At 43.0% G+C, this 18,025-nt stretch overlaps 1 protein-coding gene across 4 annotated transcripts in view; it reads right to left on the reverse strand.

The window, feature by feature from the left end:
- Positions 1 to 1,153: 1,153 nt before the first annotated feature.
- The window catches only part of TCERG1 (transcription elongation regulator 1), a 30,059-nt gene continuing 13,187 nt past the window's right edge, over positions 1,154 to 18,025 (reverse strand). For 3 of the 4 annotated variants that reach the window (XM_062627757.1, XM_062627756.1, XM_062627754.1), the window contains 14 exons: positions 17,764 to 17,879; positions 16,545 to 16,633; positions 15,540 to 15,700; positions 14,633 to 14,699; positions 13,711 to 13,846; positions 13,071 to 13,160; positions 12,739 to 12,857; positions 10,568 to 10,718; positions 6,371 to 6,535; positions 5,293 to 5,475; positions 4,624 to 4,803; positions 3,605 to 3,688; positions 3,264 to 3,364; positions 1,154 to 2,281 (listed from right to left, as the gene is read on the reverse strand). In XM_062627757.1, the coding sequence (XP_062483741.1) occupies positions 2,080 to 2,281; positions 3,264 to 3,364; positions 3,605 to 3,688; positions 4,624 to 4,803; positions 5,293 to 5,475; positions 6,371 to 6,535; positions 10,568 to 10,718; positions 12,739 to 12,857; positions 13,071 to 13,160; positions 13,711 to 13,846; positions 14,633 to 14,699; positions 15,540 to 15,700; positions 16,545 to 16,633; positions 17,764 to 17,879 (1,844 nt within the window). In that variant the 3' untranslated portion in view covers positions 1,154 to 2,079. The remainder of the gene's footprint in view (positions 2,282 to 3,263; positions 3,365 to 3,604; positions 3,689 to 4,623; positions 4,804 to 5,292; positions 5,476 to 6,370; positions 6,536 to 10,567; positions 10,719 to 12,738; positions 12,858 to 13,070; positions 13,161 to 13,710; positions 13,847 to 14,632; positions 14,700 to 15,539; positions 15,701 to 16,544; positions 16,634 to 17,763; positions 17,880 to 18,025) is intronic. The other variant, XM_062627755.1, reaches the window with a different exon arrangement.

An 18,025-nucleotide genomic window follows, 5' to 3' on the forward strand; every position in this document is an offset into this window, starting at 1 on the left:
CCGTGATGTTCATGTGCAGAAAGGTGCCCAGCTGCAATCCCCAGCACAGGGAGCAGCATTGCCACATCCCACAGCTTAGCCCCATAGCCCGGCATCAGCACTGTTCCCAGTAACAGGGCTCCGGGCAGTCACAAGGGCTGTTGCTCTTGTCCTGTAGAAAACAGAGCTACTGGACCCTTGTGGCCAGTGAAGGTGCCTGGGAGAGTTGGACTGCTCCAAAACCCCACTGGACTGCGATGGGAAAGACATCAGCATCCCCTACACCCAACCTCCTCTGGGAGGAGGATCCCCCAGACTGCCCCTGCCCTGGGGGGCACAGGGTCCTGCGCCTGAGGTGCTGCAGGGCAGAGGACCAGCTCCCTGATGTTTTGCATCACCAGCATTCCCGCCCAGCAGCACTGCTGACTGCAGCAGCAACATCCCAGGGGGCCGGTACATCAGGTGTAATTGTTTTAGGCACAGAAGCAGCAGATAAATAAATGTTAACGAACATCTGGTTGCCATAAACAAGGTAAATTAAAATTAACAGCAATCTTATTCATTTAATGAACAAGTTAACCATATTTTAAAAGAGCCATAAAAAATGCATGGCTTCCTGCTAGGCTGAGGGAAACTAAACCCATTCCCTGGCAGAGGGGGTGGGAGGAGGGATACATGCCCTGAATGGAATATGTTCTTACTGCAAGCCCCCCAGTTCAGGTGTCAGCAGTACAGGCCCCTCCCAGACAACCTTCTGTGCTGTTGCTCAGGCTGCAGGAACCCAGGGGCTGGCCACCAAAACAGGAACTACAGGAAAAATATACCAATTTCTCATGGAACAATCAATCCCTCCCCAGCCCCCAGCTCAGAGGCAGGGATCCACATCAAGTACTGAGCAAATCAAAGGAAATACTTTGTCACTCCAGCCATACCCTCTCCTATTTAGCAAAAGACTCAAGATCTAAACTGGAACACAGCTCTGCTGGCACAAGTGCCCACATGTTGACCTGCCTGCTGCTGCTGCTGCAGCTCCATCCACCGCTCTGCAGTGACACGGACTCTGCTCTGCCAAACACAGCCAAGAAGATGGGCGATATGACTTCAGTTGTTTGCTTTACTCATAAATTCACAAGTCCAACAAAATCCAACAAAAATTGGTATTAGGCCTGTACAATCCATATATAAAAAGGGTTGGTTTATTGTAGTTCAAATACATAAACTGAACAATCCCAACATTTCAAAATTAAGCTTTAGAAACACAAGTTTAACATTCAAAACAGGAGTATAGTTTACAAGAATTGCCCAGAGGGGAATCCACAGTCTAATCCAGAAGTATGTAAAGATCACTTTATCGTAAATAAAAATGGGTTTGTACAACCGTCCTGTTCTGCTCCGGTAACCACTGCTATGGACCAAGTGTTTCCAACCTGGAGTACAAATTATCAGACAAATCTTCACTTGGGCAGAGCAACCTGATTTTGCTTCTAATTCATGGACAGGATAAGGAAAAAAGCACACCTGTGAACAGATTTGATTTAAGGTCTCGGTCCTAATTCTCCTCTCTCAGTTCTAACTCTGGCTTGAATGGATTTAGTTCCATTTACAGGGGTCAAAGCAAGCAGAGAACTGGAACCTGGGTTTCCTGAAGACGCTCTTCAGTGGTGGGCAATTTAAGCTATCAGACAGCAATGCACCTCCTCAGCAGAGACCACAGGTAACCATGAGGAAGCTGGTGGCACACACATAGTGCAAGCTCAAACCACAAGTGTCATCATCCTTAGAGACCCACGCATATGACACTGGTGAGAATACCTCCAGCTTCAGACACGGCTCTGCTCTGAGAGCTGGTTACCAGGCACAGCCACACGTTCAGACTTTTGTCAGTCATGCCCCAAAGAAACTCACAAATACCTTTAACGTGGGGTTTTGTCGTTGGTTCCCCCCCCCGAGACCATTTCATGTTCACAAATGCTGCTTCTTCCTCTGCTCCTCAGATGGTTTTGCAATGTTTTCACGGTAATGTATATGTATAAACCTGACAGATGGCTCATGCAAGCTTTTTGATTTAACAGATACCCTTGGCTTCAGAGTATTTCATAGCTATTTTGTTGTTCGTCTCGTAGGCTCTGAGGCTGTGGGTGGTGGAGGGGGACCTCGACGGTCCAGGTCATCGACGTAGGACACGATGAGCTTGCGCCTCTCCTCCGGCACGCAGTCAAGCACCAGGTATCGCTTGTCGTTCTGCAGAATCTTCTCAACATCTTTCAGATGCTGATCTGACTCCTGGATCAACTTTTTGGATCTGAAAGCAAGTGTAAGAGTTACCACCCCAGGGTGGCTGGGAGCCACAAAGCCCAGGAGCCTGCCCTGCACCTGGCGGCAGCTGCATCGAGCTGCCCTCACCAAGGGAAAGCACAGAGGAAAGGCAAAGCTGGGAAAGGCTGCAGGGACCTGGGCATCTTCTCAGCTAGAAAGATGCTGCTTTAGCTCAGGACTAGGCATATCAACAGTACTCGAGGCACAGGAAAAGTCACCTAAATTTCTGCTATGTTAATTAAGCACCATGGAAGGCTCATGTCTGGCTGCAATGGCCTTGTACAGCACTGCTTGAGCTATGCAAATGCTAAAAACTGGAGGGGACAAAAAAAACCAAAACCCAAACATAGAATCACAGACTGGTTTGGGTTGGAAGGGACCTTAAAGCTCATCCAGTTCCAACCCCTGCCACGGCCAGGGACACCTTCCACTAGAGCAGCTTGCTCCAAGCCCCGTCCAACCTGGCCTTGAGGTTTAAATCCAGATCTAAATGAGGCAAACGATTAGAATTTGGATGTAGAAGTCTCAGCAACAGGCCAGCTGAACTGGTGAGCTTATGTCCACAGCAGCAGCTCAGAGCACTGTCACTGAGCCCCACCTGAAGTCAAGACTCCAAGGCACTACAGTGCTGACCACCAAGGAGCCACATGGTTCATTAGGGTCCAAAGAACTTAATCTCATTTCTCCTTTTAAACGGTTTCTCATGTTTCTGTTCAGAAAATTCTTTTGGTCCATACCCAAGGATTCTGTATCAGCCTCACCATGCTCTGAAACGGAGTGAAGTCAACCTCTCTGAAGCTGTACCCGCCTGGAAGGGACACCCTTTTTGGGTTGACAGGTTATACAAGTTGTAAAAGTGCCAACTTAGACATAAGGTACACTAAGAGAAGAACGAGACATGAATTTGTTGCCAGTTATAAGGAAAATTAGAGCAAAGACCAGCCCTTTGCTGACGTTAGGCCACACACCTGTAGGTTATGAATTTGGTCTCTTTCAGTAGCGTTCGGAAGTCGGCTTTGGCAGTAATGTATTTGTCTCTAATGTATTCCTCAAACTCCCTTTGCTTTTTCTGAAAGAAAGCAGATAAGGTTAAGACACTGAATGCAGATGAAGTGCACCTTAGCACACTGACCATAAGCAATAATCACAATTACATTTGTCCTCATCTTTAGCACTTTAATTTTTAAACAGTCTTACTTAAACAATACTACTTCTGCTCCTATCAAGCAGGAACCAGCTCAGCAGCCACCGACTCCCGTTCCCTGTATCCTGCCTGACACTGGAAGCAACAGCAAGGCAAACCACTCACCCTGTCACTTGAAGAAAATTTAATGCACCTTGGATCTTCTTTAATGATTTTTTTCACTTCCTTCCATGTTGATGTTAAAGTTATCTTTCAAAAGAAGCAAAAATGGTTAAATGAAAAGAAAATCAGATTCTAAGAATATGGAATGCAAATATTATTACACCTGAAGCTTTTGAATACCTCCCAAGCCCACTGACAAAGTTGTGGCTGTATTTTTACATGTTGGGTTTTGATTACTTAGACTACTACATTCTTAATTAGTTGGTTTTATATATTTAGGTCTTTTGAGATGGCATTTTTAGATCAAAGTCCTCACAAATATAATTTACATTCCTTTTTCTAGTACATATTTCTGTATAGGAATCTGTTGTTAAAAATCACCTTCAGAAAACTTGCCTGAGTTACGTATCTGCCATCCTATTCTACCTAAAATCTGCCTAATGTTCTAAGAACTTTTCAGGGATGTGTTAAAGAATAAGGTAAAAACATACGGGTTAAAAGAGAGCTGACTGAAGCTAGCAGCTAACCGAAAAAAAGCAAGACTCACTAAACCCCCACAATACATAGAATGGGCGAGAGATTTCCACAGCGTCACACAGAACAAAAGTGCAGGTTCAGGAGCACAAACTAAATCAGGAGAACATCAACACAGACAAACTTAGTAATAAGTGTCCGTGTATAATCTTAAACCAAACACACTGAGGGTATCTGAAAGAGCAAGATGCCACAGAGCAGAGTATCAAATAACTCAGTGTTGAAGAAATGTAACATCCTGCAGGAGATAAAAAGATCACCGATTAGAAGTTTACATGTAACTGAATTGTATGTTAAACAGAAGTAACACTCAAGATAAACAGCAAAGGAAACATCACGCAGACTTCGTTAGGAAGAAAAGATAGTGGGGAAGGAAAGGGGCCCTGGAAATAAAACTAAACAGGTCAGACTGTGTGATGGAAAACCAGAAAAGGATGAATCCCAATGGGCTGCCAGAGATTGGAAGTTTGACTACAAACAGCTCTTACCGCTGAGGTTTCATCCAGAAGTTGCCTAAAGTGTTCCCTCTTCTTTTTGGTAAGTGCTTCAATGTGTTCATTAAAGAGTTTCTCTTTCTCTTCTCTTTCTAGCAAGGACCCAGATTCCCACCGATGGTCTTTGCGTAGAGTCCGTCGGGTGTCAGACCAGGACACATCTGAAGAACGCACCTGAGCCAAAAGATGGTGTTTTCCTTAAAACCAGTTTTTCTACAGTACACTGATATTTTTTATCTACTACTTCCTTCTTCACACAGCAGAGAAATCCTAACACAAAGGCGCTATGTTTGGAGCATGAAGAGAGAGAATGCAAAAGCCAGGGGATTATTCTGAGTGCTCAACAATTATCTGATTTTCCAAAAGACTTATCAAAGCTTACAGCAGCATGACTGAAAATCTGCCATCACGCCGAGGCTCCAGGGAAACCCAGCAGGAACACCACCATCCACTCACTCCCAGGCAGGCTACAGGAACCCTAAGCACAGAGCATTCTCTTCCAACCAGGGCAAAACTCCCAGCAGCGACTGAAGGACAGTGGGGAGGAGCCAACAGGATTCTATTTCTACACAAACTGAACTGCAATCGCCCCAAAGCTTTACACAGCACAACACCTAGAAACAGGAGGCAGCGGGGGGCTGGCAGCGCCGGCCGGGGTCTCACCATGTCGGAGAGAAGCGCTTTGAAGTTCTGAATAGCTTCTTCCCGTTTGTGCTGCTCCCGCTCGCGATCGATTTCCTTGGTTTGCTCCGAGCGAGCCTTCTGCACCTCCCTTTCTCGCTCTCGCAAACTGGCCTCGATGCGAGCTTGTCTTTCCAGCTCCTTCTCTTTCTCAGAATCTAAATTCTGAAAAGGAACAGCAGATTTCTCTCAATAAAACCAGTGTGGCACCTTTCGTATTTTCAGTGGACAGGGAAGCAAATTAAAAGGTCATCAATTAAAGGCATCTTGGAATGAAATACCAGAAAGTGATTTCAGATCCATGGGTTACAAAGTTTTGCTGCACTATGGGGTTTAGATAGGGAAAAGAGATGTTTGATCACAACACTGATCACGTAACAGCTACTCTCAGGAGTGTGTCGTTTGTGTGCAGTGACAAACTCTGAATAATGGGAGGGCAGGGGGAGACTGGTGTCACTATGTGTCAGCCCAGTTTTACATTCTCAACCATTAACTGCCTGGAAGAGAAAGGCAGGAATACTGGATGTGAAGGAACTGGTGGTTCTTCCTTCCTATGAACCATCTATATACCTGAAGGAAGCTCAGCCGATACAAAAATCACAGCAAAGGAAACTCTGCCCATCTGATAGGAAGTGATGAACGTGACATGTCCCTGCACGTCAGGGGCGCTGGAAGTAATGACCTTTAAAGTCTCTTCCACCTCTAGCCATTCTGTGATTCTACAGTGTCTGTGTTTTCCAAAGTTCTACATCCATCTTTACAACCAATGGCTTTACAGGAGTCAGCCCTTCTTGATCTGCTGGATAAAATCTTCCACACCATGTATGTGAATGCACACATGCATACACCTACCCTGAGCCTCTGCGGCAGCATCCCCAGGAAAGGCACTTTGAGTCTCAAGCTGTCATTGTGGGCTAGTACAAATAACTGTGGTACAGAATTCTTTTTGGTATGGAACCAAAGCACACACTGGTCTATCTTCTAGCTAGTTACTTCACACGTTAACAGCAAGGGGACAGCAGAGCAGCCAAAGCTCTGCTCCCGGATGCCCCATGAGTACCTTGGCTATTTTTTCGATGTACTGCTTGAACAGGTCCTCCCGCTGCGAGGAGCTATCCACCGCTTTGTAACGGGGGTCAGTCTCTACTTTGTCCTTCACTTTGCTCCAGCGAGACTGACTGTCCAGGTGGTGATTAGCCAGCAGCTCAAAGAAGTCCATTTTGATCTGTTTGACAGAGGGAAACAGAAAGACAATACTTGAGAAAGACATTTTGATACCCAACAGTTTGTTCTTATGAAGAAAGGAGCTGACTTACCTCCAGCTGAGGGAAGCACATTAATATTACACACAATTTACAGAAATTGTTAAACCTCTGAATTTAGATAAAACTACATCTAAAATTCACTTCCCCTCGGGAAAATTTTGCTAAAGCATATATTAAGATCATCTGTTACATCTAACATGAATGATATTCTTTAAAGTATGAGCCACCAATACAGGTTTTACTATTTTACTCCAATTTAAGCTCTTTTGAACTTTTTTATATACATCAAAGTTACTGATTCTGCATTACAGTATTTTGTATATTGATACTCCAGAAGCTCTGCAGTTTTAAACAGGGCTCTAGACAAATCAAGTATTTATGGGTTCATCCTCCAAGTCCACAATGAACAGAGGCAGATACTTGGATCTGCTGATAAAGAGATAAAAGATCCATCTTAAGATGGATCTAGCCAATAAAGAATTACCCACATATGGTTATTAAGTAAATTACATTTAAGATGGACATGCACAAATGTATAATAGTTTAAGGAAATGTTTTAGCTTATTTTTTTCAATTGGAAATGGTGCGTCAGCACTCTGCCCATAACAGCAGCCATCACAAAGGGCTTGCAGAACAGTGGTTTTTAATCTCTAGACAACTAGGGACATGTTTGCATCCAGACTCCCAGAACCAGCAGCTGCAAGAACAATGACGGTGCCTTAATTACATCTCTCTTTTCTGGGATGGAGGATCTCCCTGGTCCTGCTGCACTTTAGGTCCCAGGTTTTTCCTCCTTTTTATTTCCAGCACTTTATGCCTCAGAAGCTTGGTGTGGCATTTAAGCCTCCACCTCTCTGAAGCCGGGGGGCAAGTGGCTGGCTTGCCTCCCTCGCCAGGAGCCAGGGAATGGCTCTGGGGACTCCCTAGGCATGGCGCAGGACGCTGCCTTCGCAGCGCCCCAAACCCTGCCAGACACTAAACAAAACTGGTTTTATGGCACATAAATAAAACCCAAAGACCTAGGAGAAGGGCTGGCCATTCACTTTCTGCTACTTATGTCCCGTCCTTGTCCCTTTAAATAAAGAAACCAGCAGCAGTCGAGCTGCAGTATGCTTGTTCCTAGGGGAGCAGGCAAGCACTCTGGCTTGCCAGAGAAGTGCCATGTCCCCATTCTCCAGAAACTGTTTCGTTACAGTGTGAGAATGAGCTGAATATCAGAACCAGCATTCTGCAGCCTTGCCCACTGATAATTTTAGTTCTTTAGTATTAACATAAAAGGTTTTATATGCTTTTTTCTTTACTATCTCAACAGAGAGATGAAGATAGTAAGCAGAGATCAGAAAGCAACCGGTTAGTGTCAGCGGGAAGTGGCTCTACATCTACAGCACCATCACCTTTTTCTTTAAGGAGCTGAACCAAAATGCAAACTGTTTATTCATTGAAAAATTAAGAATGTTGTTTCAAAACATCTTAAAACATGCATGCAGTACCAAAAGTATGAAGCCTTCTAAGCCATGGCATTAGAAATACTTGTTGAGTCAAACAGTTCCCAGATGTTACTACAGAAGTCTATAAGGTAAGGGTATCCCAATGTTTCTGCTTATCTATATATTCCAGGGGAGAAGAGCTGCACACCCACCATGCTGCTGGAAGCCCTGTGGCACTGGATGCACCACAAACCAGACCCACCACACCACCACGTTCTGTGTGGAGATGCTCCGGCACCGCTGTACAGAGGAGCCTGCGGAGCACTGGCTGCCTCGCCAGCACCCTCAGCATGGAAACCAGGAGGGCACGGCCAATTCCCTCCTTAGCAAAATGAAGGGCACTTCCAGACCTTCCCTGAAGCAGGGTTTTAACTGCAGTCATCTGCAATGGACACAGTGCAGGCATCGGCACTTGGGATACAATTTCAAAAAAAAGGTGAAAACTTCCCCCAAAAAAACTGAGGCAAAACCATCCCACCAAGGAATAATGTTTTAAGAACACAGCTCTGTGATGCTGGGAGTTTAGTACACCTACATGCAGTAGCTAGCTCAACTGAGTAGAATATTATGTGAGGAATCTGTTGATCTTGCTCACAGCCAGACCCAAGAACCACCACGGTGTCTGCAGCTCAATGCTCCGGCACGTCTGTGTGAGGCAGCACAAGGGGCTCATCTGCTGGCACTGCTCACCAAGAGGACATGGAGCAACACTGTCCTGGGACAGCACCTCAGCAGCCTGGTCACTCCTACCACCTCACGGTCCCCTCCCCAGTATCCTCAAACCCATGTGTCCCTATCTCTGTCATCTGAGAAGCAGTTATTCACTGAAGTTAGCCCTGAGGACAAACCCAACCATCTGCAAAGCTGGCTGTTCCTTCACCACCCAGTAAGCCCTGACTCAACGAAGGAAAATCAAAACCTTCTAGAACTAAAAACCCTTACATTAAAGATTTCTGTAAAGTTGATCCTCCTTAAGTAAAGATTTTGGACTTTTAAAACAGGCTGAGAAAGCTTCAGGTTAAATGCCTTGAATTTTCTTTTAAGCACTTTCAAAATCAAAGGAACATAAGACTGAAAGTATTTCAGGTGTATTTAGAAGTCTTTTTTTGGCAGTTAACACATTGCAGGTACAACTCTCATCACTTCACAAGGAAAAAAACTAAAAAAATGTAAAGTACCGGAACTGCGGGAGGCTAAAGTCACCACACAGAGATACCAATTCTTTCCTCACTAGGGAATCCCATAATATTTGCGTGTCAGTGATTGACAGCTGTCAGACTGAACTGATTGACAGGCCGCACAGCACATAACTGTAAAGTCTATCCACTTGTTATAAAACAGAATACATAAAATGGTTACAAAAGGCTTTTGGAGAAAAAAAAAACATTATTTCAAAAGCAAACACACACAATCGCTCTTCTTTTAACTCATCAGCTTTAGAACAATCATGCAACAGCAAAACAAGTATTTACTTTTTACAGTCTTCAACTGCACTATTAAGCTGCAAGAATGCTTTAAATTCCACTTTCATCAGCAAAATGCAGTAAGAGTCTAGCTTTGAAGTACATCAGCTCTCCTCTGAAAGCACATTTATTGAGAATAGCAGCTAAGACTACAGCTGATGAAATCACGTACAGAATCAAATGAGACCAGAGTACCTGGGCTTAAAAACTAGGCAAAACTTATGCAATAACCAAGCTGTCCCCACATCTAGCCTGCAGCTCAGCACTGTTCTCTTCTGGAAGCATTCTCAGCAGGTGAAATTTGCAATAACTGTGCAATACCAAATAAACCCTGCAGACTCTCACTTGTCAAAGCAGTCAGAGGCTGCCCTCTCCTCTCGCACAGCACAACGGGACAGGATGCAAGCGCTGTGGCTCTGCTGCTGAGACCTGCTGCTGCACCGCGGCCAAGTCACATTTGAAACTCAGTCTTTAAGAGCTGATCTTCCATTCTAACAAGCAGCAGTTTGTACATATGATGTATTCATTCAAAGATTAAGAAGTCACTGAAGTGCCAGCTTTTAGATGGCAAGAGAAGATATAGGAGCTATTTGGAATTTAAACAAGTATCCTACACAGAACTGCCAGTTTTTGTTGCCTCCACTGAGAGAGCAGAGGTCATGGCCAGTTCTGGGGTTTCCAGCCAAGGAGGACAAGAATCCTTTTCCTTTTAATGCTTCAGCATAAGGTAACTTAAAAAAAAAATTAAAATAAACCCCAGGCACTATTCCAGTTAAAGCTATGCTATATGTGATTATCTGAGTAAACTCAGCTTCACAAATAAATGTAGGTTCAATTCTATGTGCTCTAAAAGGCAGTACACTGCAAGCTTTGAGCACTTAGCTCAGAGAGACCCAAGGGATGTCCGTGAAGTGTATGCAGTGCAAAACCTCCACGGAAGTGAAAGGCCATGTCTTGGAGCAGGAAACCAAGCGCTGCCTCTGTCCCGTCTCACTCAGACTCGCACCATTCACACTGCTGGAGCTAAAAAAAGCCACCTTACCTTCTCACCTCTGGTCTTCGAGTCTTCTTTTTCCTTCTTTCTTGCCGCTGTGATAAACTCATTAAACAAGGCCTCTCGATCTTTCATCTTTTCAATTGCCTTGAACCTCGAGTCTTTAGCATGCTTGGCTGCAAATTCACTAAAAGTAGTTCTGCAACAAAATGGCAAGTGAACTCATTTGGCAGAGCTGTCTTTGCTGGGAAGCAGGTTCAGCAGAGAAACGCTGCTTCTGCTAGAATACATGCCAGAGCACAGTTTGGAGGGGAAAAAAAGAGAACAAAAAAAGGCACCATCCTATGGTCTCACTACAGCAATGCTCCACCAGTGAGCTATGTAGAGAGGAGTTGGGTTTAGGCACGCACACAAGAGGTATCGTTAGAGGCTTATAGAGTGGGTGGGTTGGTTGGAATACAGCTACCTGCAGAAAGTGCAGGTGTAGGAAGAGAGACTACAAAGCAACCAAGAAGAAGAAATGGAAAAACTCAGTTGTCTAGAAAAATGTCCCATTTTGGGGCTGGAAGTTCAGCCACCAGGTGTGTGTCAGCTGTGAAACTGAAACTGTACGTGCATTCACTTGCAGCCAAACCATGCTAAGAGTTCACCAGGAAAATCACCTTTTGGCATTACGCACAACTGAACACTGGCTGAGTCCCTTTTTCCTCCTGTGGTGGACATTGTATGTAGCCCAATCTCAAACCACTTGGAGCTGAAAACACTCGAAACACCAGGGGCTGATGCAGCAATACTGGGCTTTCAACCCGTTACCCCCATAGCATCTCCCTGACCGTACTCTCACCTCCAGGGCCAGATTCCAACCTGTGCAGTAGATATAGTACTGCCACTTACCTCGAAAAAAACCACTACTGTGCTTTTTCCAAGCTCTGATGCAAATCTGGCCCCAAGAATACGTGAGACACTTATAATCATACGAATGTTTTCATCACAGCATGGAAATAATTAGACTTGGAAAATCCAGCCTACTGTTGCTGTAGGGTAAATTGAAACAAGAAGACAATTTGGTAGCTTATTCAAAAGATTAGAGAGTGAATGCAAAGCTATATTGAAGAACAAGAGCTGTTTAAGTGGAGTGGAACACAAACTCTTGGGCATGTTGGACTGAGATAGATGATAAAAACCCAGTCTGGCACTCACAGAAGTACAGCAATATCTTTAGACAAACACTGAAACCAGAAGACAAAGGATAAAATTAAACAAGACAGTATTTCAGATGGAACTCTCTTTCCCGCCCCAACCCATAATCAGATAAGAGTCAATCCCAATATGACACAGAGATTTCTGGGAAGCTGAGGACACCAAAACCAGCCTAATAGTTCATGTCAGCCTCTGAAATGTATATTAAACTTACTACTGATGAGCTTTTTCTTACATCTCCATGCCTCTGTTCTTCCCAGCCTACCACCCTTATTAAATGACAGACAGGTAAGACTATGAATCAGACCTGAAGTAATTTAGGAGTTAAGATAACACTGGCTTCCACCAGATCTCCAAAACGGGGCACTGAAAAAAATTAAGCTGAAGTGAAACAAATGAATTGTTATTTCACTGTAAAAGAATCAATGCCAGATAAGCCAAGAGATGCTGAAAGAGAATGCTTTAGAGCTCATCTGGTGACACAAGCATGTATTTCATTAACTCTATTTGAGAAGACTGAAACAAATAATTCTAGCAATAAAATTTTGGATGTTTGTACATTCACTGTCATCACCTCGCTATTATCATTGCAAGTGGGTCTGAACATGAGGGGTATGTAATAATTTCAGTATTAAATCAACCAGAACGCTCTCTCATATCATTATTAACATATTTTGTAACCAGAAAAACAAGCTGAAGAAACCACCCTTGTACTCCTCAGAGACTACCAATATCCTTAGCAAGAAAAGAGGGCTGGTTCAAGAAAGGCTTCGTGATCCACCACAAGTTTTCGCACAAGCTGCAAAGCACCCTGGGGATTTCTTCAAGAGGACTTAAAATATGAAAATAATGATAAAGCACAAGTTCTATTATTTCATTACTTAGGTGAATACAAGCAGAAAAAGAAGATTTCAACAGTATCTGATGATTTTTCTTGTCTTTGCCCGTTCATCTACCTAATACCCAACATACTTGATTCTAATAGAGCTGATGCATATGGACAAGAAAGCAGGTCCTACCTTGGATTAATCTTTGCTTCTTCCATCATTTTCTTGAAATCCTCCTTGGCCTGCATTATTTTGTTTTTCTTCTCCTTGCGCTCCTCCTCTGCCCGGGTTTTCACATACTGATCAAATACCTGCAGAAACACCAGTCACCAGCACAGAACACACCAACCTGACGCCACCCAAGCTCTAGGCAAGAGGAGAAAAAAATCCCATTTCTTTCGTTTTCTCCAGTTTCCTTTCGTCTCCCCACAGAGCCAACATAGATGAGGCAGAAATCATTCTGCAGACTACAGAAAGCAGTAGCAGCTGTGTCTGGTGGGGAGGGAATCCAACATCTCTTTTACCTGTTTTCTTTCTTTCGGGTTGAGAAGTAAGTAACGAGGATCAAAAACTATCTTGTGTAGCTCCTTCTCCCACGTTGAAAAAGCAGAGACCTTCAATTAAAAAAGTCAGATCTTAATAAGTGGATATGTTTCCTCAGAGATACAGAAGTTGTCCTATAGTTTTCAAGCAAAACTGCACATCTGATGAAAAGAGGGAAACAAACTCATCCTGGAGTTTCCATCATCAATAGATGGAGGCTGCTATAGCAAGTCTCTGCACTGACTGGCTCTGAAAACTACTAAATAACAACACACAATTACTACCGTGTGACACTGAAAATATTAAGTACATCAGTATAAAGCATTGAGGTCTATGCCCCTGCTAAATGTTATGAGTGTAAACAGTTCTGTTACAAGAGAGATGGATTTAAACATGTTAAGCTCATCTTAAATAAGCTTTATTAAACCTATCCCATAAAACCCAGCTATTGAAACTAAATGAAAGCTGCACAGACAGCTGGAACCACTTCCATTTTTTAAAGTTACTATACAAATTTATATTCTAATAGCCTAATTTCTCTTTCAAAACTGATGGGTACCAAGCACCTTTTCAAATTTGCTCACAACTGCACACAGACAGACAGACAGAGCTTTCCCTGACCCCTCTCTCCAGAAGCATGTCCTTGAACTGTTTCATCCGAGCCTCCAGAGGAACAATGGCTCTCTCTCGAGCAGCTTTGATTTCAGCTTCCATAGCAGCCTCCTTCTCTGAGTCAATATCTTTGTTATCATCTTTCCTGAAAAAAATTAAACATGCATGTGAACCCTGTAGGTTAAAAACTGAACTGCACTGGGACGGAATGGAGACACCCAGTTACTGTAGAAGCACAGGCACACAAATCACAAAAGCCATTCTTTGGGACTTGGATGTGGGTGCTGTCATACTGGAAGAGCTCAAGAACCAGGGTTCTCTCAGTAAGTTCAGTGTCTACAAACTGCACCAAGAGTGGATGCCCTTCGCCTCAGACAAACCCAAAGCCATAACTGCCAACAACTTGATGATCAGCCCTAAGAGTACACAATAACAAACAAAATAGTAAAGCAGTGTGTGTAACTCAGAGTGAAGTGACATATATCGCTTCCAACAGTCAAAACAGACCAAAAGATCTCAACAAACCTCTTAAGCCTCTGTAATAACAAAAACAGAGCTGTCACTATGATGCTGGATGGCTAGAGATGGCAGGATGCTTTGGCAACAAACTCTTGTGCACCAAAAGTAACAAGCTGGGTAAACAAGCAACAGAAGTAAACTATTTCCGATAAACCGCACTCAAAATATTTCTTGGATTCACCAACTTTCATTTCCATTTTAGCGATTTCCAAAGCCTTTCCTCCATGCACGAGTTTCAGCTATCTCAGAGAAACAACAGAATACTTGAGCTGCTGATGTACAACAGCAGGAGGTTGGTGATTGTGTTCACCAATCCCGTCAGTTACTGTTCCACTCTGCTGAGCACACACTGATGAAAAACTTCAGTTATTTTATCTACACAAACCCTTAGCAGTGAGAAACAAAAACTTACTTGCGCTTTTTAATCTTAATAGGCTCGTCTTCATTTGCTTCCTCTGCAGTTTCATGCTCTTCTCGAACTGCAACAGATTTCAGGAACACTTTAGATTTTCTATTTATGAGAAGTTAGTAATTTACAAATGAAGCCTTGTGCAAAACCAGAGGACAATGTGTGCAGCAATAATGTGTTCTGACAAAGGAAGACGTGGTTTTGTCACTGTCAGAACTGTACTGTTGGAATTTGGTGGCACGACTAATGGACTTGTGGCCAACTCTGGGTTTAAAACGATGAATGCTGACCTCTTATTTCCATGAGAAAAACCCCTCAAGCTAAACAGCCTAATGAAGCACAGCTGGATATCCCAAGTACCTACTTGCACCTTGCTCTCCTCCAGCTACCAAGCCCACATCTCATCCCAGGATCATTTACTAGAACTTAAGCCAGAAACAAGTGTTGTCTCAGCAGCCTCTTGAATGGTCTCTGCCCTTGGCAGCTGTTTCCAAAACTGCATTCCAGTTGATGTTCTCTAAGTTAAATCCTCTTCCATGAGAGCCCATTCATACATAATGATTAATCTTTTCTGGCCCCCAAATTCCTCTTGCTTATAGAACACACACAGCAGTCTCTTGTTCTAGTCAGTAAAAAATGTCCTTTTTTTCCAGCCTGTTGGCATTTAGAAAACAAATTAATCTTGTTAATATGTACTTTCTTCAATAGCCTGGGTATTTTTCCCCCCAGAGGACTCTATATATCTGCATTTTCAACAGCCCTCCGAAATTCTAAAATTATGTGCATTTCTAACGCACATTTCTAATGCCCTTACATTTCTCTCACTTACTGAAACGTTACTAGCTTTGGAAATCAACGTAAAATGACAAATTCTATTCAGACTTCTCAAGAAGACGATAAGAACACTTACTAAGTTTTTTTCCTTCTTCCATTCCTTTTTTATGAGGGGGTTCTTGAATAATTTTGTCCACATCAGCTCTTCCAATGAGATCATCTGGTCGGTCCCACATGGAAAGACGAGTGGTTGGGTTGTAGAAGAACACACGCTCATCACCAGTCCACACCACACACCTGAAGTGCAATGGACAGACAGGAAGGGGTGTGTTATCTTTGCCTCCAGGCATCCAGCACAGTTACCACAGTCTGGGACTGAGCAAGCAGTCACTGGCAGAGCCAGGTTGCACTGACTGCACAACCACCTGCATTCCTACTGCCTAGGTGGGTTATGGAATTATGGCTTGGCCAGCAGATTTGAAATGCATTTCCACAAATGCTCTTTATAGGAGCTCCAATAACCTCAGTTCTTCTCTAGAAAAATGTTTTAGACAGCAAATCAGATTTGGGATAAAATGTACCTCAGGTCTTCAACACCTCGCAAAACATGAGTGACCCAGAGATCTCACCAGAACTTGTAAGTGAGAGGATGAAAGAGCCACAGTGATAGTCTGAAGGGAGACAGCCTTAAATATCAACCATTAATAAAAATGCACCGATGACTGAATTGCAAAAAATAAAACAACATCCCTTTCCCATCAGTAAGATTTCTACCTTGGTCACACAGAGATGATTTACATGTATTACAGCAAGAGTAACCTAATAAAGACATTACACATGGAGGCACCTGGTAAGTATCTATGCCAAGTAAAAGACAGAGATAAATAAAGGATTGTTTTGGCCAGGAGCAGCACCTACTCATTCCCAAGGCATAAGGGCAAAAGAAGTCCAAGATATTTTTTTGGTTGTGTTTCATACCAGAGGAGCAGGAATCCTTGTTGGCTGGAGGAATCCAACACTATTTGAGACAGAAGCACACCAAGAACAGGATCTTCACACACTACCACTTGTTCTGACTACCCAGCAACCTTCCTGGCGTCTCAGTCACACTGTGCAGGCTGTAGGGAAAATCATTACCTACCATGGGGTTCCAGGAATAGGAGTAGTTGCCACTGGCTTGGCCTTCTGAGCTGCTTTCTCTTCTTCAGTCATTTCTTCCTCTTTAGGCTCCTCAAGGAAAAAGGAAGTTACAGGATTCAGGCATTGACAGGTAGAAAATTGTTTATTATAAAGTAACTAACTTGCTTTAAATAGGCAAATGTATTTTGAAACCATGCTAACAAAGAGCTCCCAGTTACACTTCTGCCATGCTTAAAATTGAAGTCTTGGAGTTTCAACAGGAAGTGCTATTCAGAAATCTCAATTCAGAAAACCTCCAAGTGTTTACTTAACTTCTGACTTCAGTGCAGCCTTATTTAAAAGCCTTCCTAGAGCCACATGAATCCTTCCATCAAGGCCTGATTACGGGGGCAAGGATGTACTTTCTCATAAAGAAATTCTGTTTCATTCTTAGACTTCATTTACTTGAAAATGAGACACGGAAGATGAAACAGCCAGAAATGTGCAACAACCTCGGTAGCAGAAATGAGCAAAGTGGCATCTCCCTCAAAAGTAACCAGGGCTGAGTCCTAACCAAAACCAGAGACTGAATTCTGTGCTTTTGCCTACCACGTTACACTGGAGCTTACAGAAATCTGTATAAAACCTTTAACTGTCATTCAAACACTCTGGCATCTTCAAGAACTCTGTTCCTCAGTGTGACAAAATGCTGTACAAGAAAAAAGTTAATTCTATTTACTCCAATGGTGACATTAGAGACCTTTCCTAGGACACGTGTTCCTGACAGACTAAACTTGGCAGCTACGGCTCATGAAGAATGTGTAAGCTTTGTTTCAGAAGCGTTCCAAATAAAGAAGTAAAGAAATAGAGGAGAAAACCTATTGAAGATTTCAAACATTCAGGACAACTTTCATTTTTCTGAACACCTTAAAATGAGCAAGAGAACATCATGTCTATGTCATTAGCTAGCTTTTTTTTTCCCTATGTTCTTATTGATTTCTTAACTCACTCTGTATTTTTCTTTTAAATGTCCTTTTTCCTTTAAGTAAAAAAATTAATTAAAAAAAAAAAAAAGAGCTATGAATCCAAAAAGGAAGGCTTTCAAATGCCCCCAGGAATGTAAGAACTCAAATTACTAACCATGTCTCCTGTCAATATGCCTGGGCTACAGATGCACCCACACCTGTAGGATATAGGACTCAAAATGGCGATACTGACTATTTGGTTGCAAGGTCTTTTACCTCCTTTATAAGTTCTTTTATAGGTTCTTCTTTTGGCTCTTCTTCTTCTGTCTCCATGGGTAAAGGCTCTTCTGGGGGCTCTTTAATTGGCTCTTTAATCTTCTCTTCCATTTTTTCTACATAAAGATAGAATTTTCCTTAGCATTATTAGGAAACCATGATAAAACCACAACTGATTTATTTGATCAGCATGACTTCCCAAGCACAACAACAAAACTTAATGGATTTTCACCACTTTCTATCCTTCTTGGGATTTCCAGCA

The sequence above is a fragment of the Pezoporus occidentalis genome, unplaced genomic scaffold (assembly GCF_034315485.1).
Source record: "Pezoporus occidentalis ecotype Australia unplaced genomic scaffold, CSIRO_AGI_Poc_V1 ctg305, whole genome shotgun sequence".
Lineage (NCBI taxonomy): Eukaryota > Metazoa > Chordata > Aves > Psittaciformes > Psittacidae > Pezoporus > Pezoporus occidentalis.